The 7,176-nt window shown below is 39.5% G+C and overlaps 1 protein-coding gene across 1 annotated transcript; it reads right to left on the reverse strand.

Moving 5' to 3' along the window:
- Positions 1 to 3,465: 3,465 nt before the first annotated feature.
- N7518_002762 (uncharacterized protein) lies at positions 3,466 to 3,687 on the reverse strand (the record flags this gene model as incomplete). The annotated part of the gene is made up of 2 exons (XM_057183690.1): positions 3,466 to 3,622; positions 3,680 to 3,687. 2 exons carry the CDS (start codon positions 3,685 to 3,687, stop codon positions 3,466 to 3,468), a joined length of 165 nt encoding a protein of 54 aa, XP_057045140.1.
- Between the last annotated feature and the right edge of the window lie 3,489 nt (positions 3,688 to 7,176).

Here is a 7,176-nt window from a genome sequence, read left to right on the forward strand (position 1 = left end):
GGTTGGTCAATAGGAGACAAATCTAGGAAGCTAAGCGCCGACCACGATTTCGCTGCGGCTTTATATTGAGAACAGTGGTTTCTGTCCATAGCGTGGTACAGTAATATTACAGTGCTCCCTATAGGAACAGCTGACTCGCAGCCACGCGGACGGTATATACACTGCTGCCAGAGAATTTCTCGCCCATGTGGCCAAACATATCACGGATAAAGCCACATCAGCTGCAGTGTTAGAGAAGATCATAATTCTAGCCTATAATACCATCAAACGGGAAATCGATACCAAGACTAGGGAGCTCCTGATGCCACACCAGACAGGGCATCCCATTACTTACAATCACTACTTCACAGAAACCTTGCAGAATATCCGGACCGAGCACCAGGAATACGAGCTAGCCAAGACATTAGAGCTTTATTTTGGGGTTAATAATTTAAAAGAGCCTTACTGCGTGGAGCATTCAAATCACTGTCGCAGCAATCGGAACCAGATATGGTACGTTTTGCATCTACTGAATCGTTGGACTATATGCTAGCTTACTACAAGGTGATTCATAACTCGAGGTTTTTGGTATATTTGTCGATCTAATAGAAGGCAGGTTGCACTGAAACGGTTCGTTAATATTACCAATGAAGTCATTGAAGGCAGACTCATGTCCTCGCTTCCCCGCATACTGTCTCCGGTAACCGTGTTGACATGCCAGCAAATCTCATCATAAGGATTGCTGGTAAGTCGCAAGAAAGTCAAAAGATTCGTGAGCAGCTCAACAAGCGACCAAGACGACTTCTTGATACAACGCCTGGTGTCTTCGATGGAACCCAAAGATCTTTTGAGTCCCACTCTGACGGGGGAAGCGAATGGAGAGCCATACACAATCTTTCAGGCCTCTACATAGAATCAAAGATGGTTTCAGTGTTGCTGGGAACGACTTAAGCCATTAGCCGACAATGGCCTTACCTCGCTTAGGCCAGATAAAATGAGAAATATATAGCAATTTACCGATGTAGACCTTGCAAACGAGTTATTAGGCTCAGGCCTAGATCTGGGAAAACCTTATCCTAGAAACGCATCACCTGGTTGGTTGGAGATAGTGGATCGAACAAAACCGGAGCCTATGTTAAATTGGCTTTTAAGCCGCGGTCACCAACCCTCCGGAAAGCTCCATGACACAATCTACTCCTAGCCAGAGTCCCGCCGTATCCAGGCCTTAAGGGTCTAAGCACATATAGCCCTAGCGGAAATCTCTTGACATATGTTAATATACTAAAGTATGTGTATTCTGGAATAATCTCTTTAAACTAGAAGCATGTTAATTGACTGAATTTATTATTGCGGGATATACATCAGCCAAGCATATTAGGGGATTTCTACAGCCAATGATACACTTCATTATGGTAATACATATGTACTAACTACATAGTTATGTACCGGATAATACCTGGCACTCGAGACCTTTCCCTTTCCGTTTTAGTGCTCACATCTCGTCGCTTTTTTATCACTAAGTAAGACTAAGCGCGTCCTGACATATACCGCAGCACAAAATTGCATCCTTAGGGTGAGCTGGATAATTTGCCATACTATAAGCTACCAGGATTTGAGTGAAGCTGCACTTGTCGCGGCAGAAAATACACAAGCCAGAAGCGCGGAAATACTGGAAATGATACTACAGACCCCAGCTGCGAAGTGGAAAGATAACCGGTCTCTGTCGGAAGATATTATGATCAAAATTGTCAACGGAGTGTGCCAGGAAAGAAAGGAACGGGGAGCTATGCTATCATATAGCTCCGTTCAGGAAACTTTTGCGGAAATCGAGGAGACTGCGGTTCGAAAGATTCAAGCCCTAGGTAAAGCAGTTAGTAACGTTCAAGTTCTAGGTATAAGGATGACGGCGGAGGATTCTGGACTATATGGCCTTGCAAAGGACACAGACTCCCGCTTATAGTACCAATCTCTTCGTCAATGTCTGAACAGCCAATATAAAGGAGCTAGGATACACATGATAGGCTAGTAGTATTACTCATAAAGTCGTAGTCTAATAACAGGGTTCTTCGGGCACATTGAACATTCTGGTATAAATAGGGCTTCCCTTACCACCCTTCCCTATATTTTTGGCTCCTCACGAAGCGTAAACATAATTTAACCCTTATCTGCGTCCTCAACTACGATCGTAGGTATTTTCCACTCAAACCTTTTTCTATAACTATTTACTATTCCCAAGAGCAATTGCTATTAAAATGGATAACGCGATGGTATCATTTTACTATAGCCTATCGGAATCCAACGGTGCCTCTTATAAGTGGCCGCTTTATAGTAACATCTACGAACTCCAAGATCAGGGTCATAGAGCCGTCTAGCAGCAGCAGCAGTAGCAGTAATGACCATTCATTTACCTGAAAACATCTACCCTCACAAACCGTGCACTCTCTTCTTTTACAGAGCCACATTGATATACCATTCAAGGAAGATACCACCTTGGCGAGAGTTGGGGCGAATACATATATATAAATGAACGCTATAGCCCAGCGCAGAATAAGGCTACGTGATTATGTTCGATCTCAGCTCGTACCATCCGCGCTATATCCCTTAGACCGTACTATAACTCGGATTCAACACACATTATCTCTCTAAGCAACTAGTCAGTACTTCTTAACTTAGTTGGATCTTTCAGAACACATACTCGGTTAAGTATATTAACGTCAGTAGCAGTTAAATTCAAGAGTCGGTTTAATTGGGCGTGGTCGACCGTCGATTAGCAAAGATATATCAGGACCGCATCTCGATCCCATCCCTTTTCCTTCAACCAGAGTTAAGGGTTTCGGGCTCGAACCTCAGTCAATTTATTACACACAGCCGACACTGTCCGCATATATGACGGCAAGAAATCTGTGTTAAGAATACCTCGGACCTCCGCCCGTCGATTAGTCAGAATTTCTGCGATTGCCTCATGCTTATAGCCCCACATTGCAAAAACAAGCAGCACTGCTGTCTCTTCTTCGGTCCATATAACGCCCGCCATATCAGAAGCACCAGACATGTCCAAAAAAAAATCCAAGACCTACGGTCAGGTCCCTTTATCTATCTCATGAGCTAAGTTGAAAAACTGTGCTGCACTGTTGCGCAGGAGTTGCGCAGCAAGTCTACCATCGCACGGGACAACGACAACCACTGAAATCCTGGTATATGGCGCCTTGAAAAGACGCCATCATAAAGTCTATAGAACTAGTTAGCGTCTTATAATTATGATTAGATACAGGACTTTATCCTATAGGATCGGAATCCTTACATAGGAAAGTAATTTCAGGTGATCAGCCTATCATATTTCATTGACAATGAGAGGCAAAAACTTGCTTCCCCTCACAGTACCAACAAATAGGCCGCAAAAAGCAATACACAAGAGAACAAAGAGATGACCAGCAAAAGTAATAAAAATTAGATCAAAGACAATCAATAGTCCACCCAACGCTCTACTCACGGGCGATCAATGATATTAATGTCAAACTCGCCGTCGGTTACAGAGGCTGGGGGCTCATCCCCTAAACACCCTAGCCCTCGAAGTGCATTGTGGACATCCTCAACCCAGGGATTAAGGATTTCTAATTGGTACTTCCGGATTTTTTCGACAGTACTTCAAAAATATTAGCATTTTATAGCAACCATAGTAAAACGGGATACCATGACTCACGACTTCATTGCATCTAATCTGTTTTTTATTCATTATTAGAATATCCAAAAACAAAAGAACGACTAGTAGAGATATCCAACTCACTCTAGCTTCATAGCCTCTTACTGCGACCTCTGTGATTCGACTAGGAACTTTACCCAATATACCATCTCTAGAGCCTCATTTATCTCGGGCGCAGACGTAGGGATAGAATATACCGAAGACAGTTCATCCAATCGTAGACAAGGTAACGTATCGGGGGAAGAGGACACCTCCTCTTCAATTAGCGGGAGAGGGAGAAAGGAGAGCAGGCTTTCCGGATCATTTGCAATTAGTACCAGTGTTAGATCATAAAAAGAGTTAAACGGTACGATATCGGGCATCTCTTCTAGGTTACTCAGAAAGGTTTCAAACGGCTGAATGTCGCTGCTCTGATCCAGGCCTTCCAAAAGGCGCTCAAACTGTTCATCAGTGAAACTTTCTATAGTTGATCTTGAAATAAGTAGTAGTTAAGGTAAATAAAGTCATCTAGTGTATTACTCCGTCTTTTAAATCTTTTCGAACCACAATTTACTAGCTAGCCACTGCTAAAAAAAGCGTGGTCTTCAAAGCGGCTCTATGATGAGTCTAACATACTGCCAACACAAGTCCTTGGTACATTTTGGGTTAATCACATACATCTAGTTATCACATCTTATCACTCTTAAAAGACTGAAGCGCTTCCATAGGTTGCTTTCCAGGACCCTTCCGCCCGCCTCGAGAGAACCTTTTTTTTTAGAAATCATAGAATTAGCCCAGATTGCCAATAGTACACGCTCTTGCGATATCAATTATTAAAGTATCTAATTTGCCACAGATATAGACCCCGCAAAGCTACTTAGCAACTTCCAATCTCTACGAAGACTGTATATAGAAGACCAGAAAACTATCGATAAATTAAAAAAGCAAAATCAATTTCTACAACAAACGTTAGAGGAATATAACACAGCACTCTTACAATGCCTAGCTGCCCTTAAGAAAGATCAGAAATAATATCAGATATCTATATATTTCCTCTTCCTAGGTCTCCCGGCTTATTGTCCTTCGCATATAGGACAACCCCTCTACAAGAAGTTTGCATAATGGTCTAGAGATCCAAAACTCTACTCAAGCCCTTACTACTCGGTAAACCATTGCATATTATTTAGAAATGCGCTAAGATGGTATTACTCGCCGCCGAACCGCAGTAATAGCGTTATTATATCTCCGATATCTTGGATAATAAATCGAACTAGTCGGAAATATCGGTCGCAATATTGGCAAATATCATTAGTGGTCAATAAAAGTCCTAGATTAATTATATCCTTATAGAATTCTTTAGGGGTAGAATCCAATTTATCTAGACATTTAATAATATATTGTACTAGAGCACAGCATCGAATTGAACCAGTACATTATAGTAGACCAGAGAAGTATTCTAGCTTAGTATCTAAGTAAAAGAAGAAGGATATAGCTAGTAATAATATAGCTACCTCTATCTATATCCGATCACTTAGTAATATATTAGTATAAACAAGACTAGACAGTCTATCCATACATTCAGTATTATCTAATCTAGGCAGTCCGCCAGGAATCGGTAAGTTAAAGCGGAAGTAGTTGTCTCGAATCTTTTTATCTATCACACCTAGGAACTCCCTCTAGTTATTTTATCCTTTAAAAGATAAAGATACTGATCGATACACACGCGGAAGCCATCTATCGAGAAATATATTACGGAATTTAGAAACTATTAGAGACTAGCTGTAGGTAATAGATCCTGTTCCGAGAGAAATGAAAATATCTGGGTTAGGGCAATTAGGCCATAGATATTTTGCCTTAGACAAAGCTAGATTGATAGGATTATTATATCTTCTTATACCGCTATCTTAGAAGGCTCTAAGCCTAGGGATCTTAATGGTAGGGAACAGCCTATAGCGGGTCAATATTAAATTAAGAGAGTTAGTAAATAGTCACTTACTATGGTACAGCTATAGTAGTACAACCTCTAGGATATATTAATAAGAAGTATATACTGTAGGAGCTTAGATAAATCTACTTACACTTACTAGATAAATAGCTTACTCTTACTATTAGGTCTAAGCCTACCGTATACTATAAAGACCTTAGTATAATTTTTAGCTTAATAAGAATAATTTTAGATAATAGACCTGATTAGACTCTGTAGGGTACTACGCTATTATAATTTATGAATATAAACGGTATACCTGCCTTAATCTCACTTGCCGATACAGCTACTTTCCCAGATAATAAATAAGCTTATAGTATATCAAACATTCTCCTAGTTAGGCTGTAGTGATCCTAGAGAGTACTTTTAAGAGCTTTAGTATTATATAGACTATTAGAGAGCTATGATCGGAGTAGGTACTTTTTCTTTATTAGTGAAAGTACCTTCTTGGCCAAATCCTGAAAGAGTTCTTTATAAGATATGATATCTATACGAAGAATAAATTTAGATAGTACTATTAGCCTACTAGAGCTACAGCTAACTGTAAGGTCAATTATATTATAAAGAGAAATGTCAGGCCCTAAGAGCCCTTATAAGATCTTGAGATTCTTAAGGGGGATAATGCTACGTGGTCTACCGCTATTAATACTTAAAACGCGAGTAGCACAAGTAGCTAGTTTCATATAAACTGTAAGAAGCTTTTTAGCTCTATAAAGTTTGTATCTTAGAATAACATATTCTTCCTCTACCGATATAGAAAGCTCCCCGAAGATCTTAATATAGATATCATAGATAGAGTAGCCGTATAGGAGTATATACTCTAGACTTCGCCTAATATATATAAAATATATCCTATTAGACTTCAGCTATCCCTAGTACTTATTTTAGCCTCTTAAATTATCTTTATAAACAGCGGCAGACCACATATATCCTACTATCATATAGTTAAATAGGATTTAAAGACAATCTCTAATTCGTTCACATTAGATTCTTACAAGCTTATCTATACTATATACCATTCGATATACTAGATAGTATATATCGTAGTAGAGCCTTTCAAATATTATTTTAGGAGAAAACACTATAGTATTATTAGTCATAAGCTATATAGGTATATCTAAGGGAAAGAGTTACTAACAATATATTCCTAGGGGATATATGTCTATCAGGATAGCAGAGGCGATATAAGATACTATACCATCGTAGGGTAAGGTAGCCTTCCCACTTAATTTCAGGAAGTTAGTGAGGTAGGAACTAAAAGCTCTATCGAGGGAATTTTACTACCTGGTAGCAGCGATAAAATCGAATTAACCAGAAGGAATATAACATATTTGTTAAGTGGCCAATTTAAATAGGTCACTTAGATAAGTTACTAAAAATATTAATTTATTCCTTATACAATTGAAGCGTGTATTATGAAGTTACTTTAAAATGTCTGAGCTGAGTGTTAGGAACCAAGCTTTAGTAGACAGTTCGTCTAATAGGAGATAAGAAAATCGGATATCAGAAAAGACGTTATATAAATCTAGGTACA

This window comes from Penicillium psychrosexuale, assembly GCF_028828465.1.
Source record: "Penicillium psychrosexuale strain IBT 29551 chromosome Unknown utg000002l, whole genome shotgun sequence".
In the NCBI taxonomy this organism is placed as follows: domain Eukaryota; kingdom Fungi; phylum Ascomycota; class Eurotiomycetes; order Eurotiales; family Aspergillaceae; genus Penicillium; species Penicillium psychrosexuale.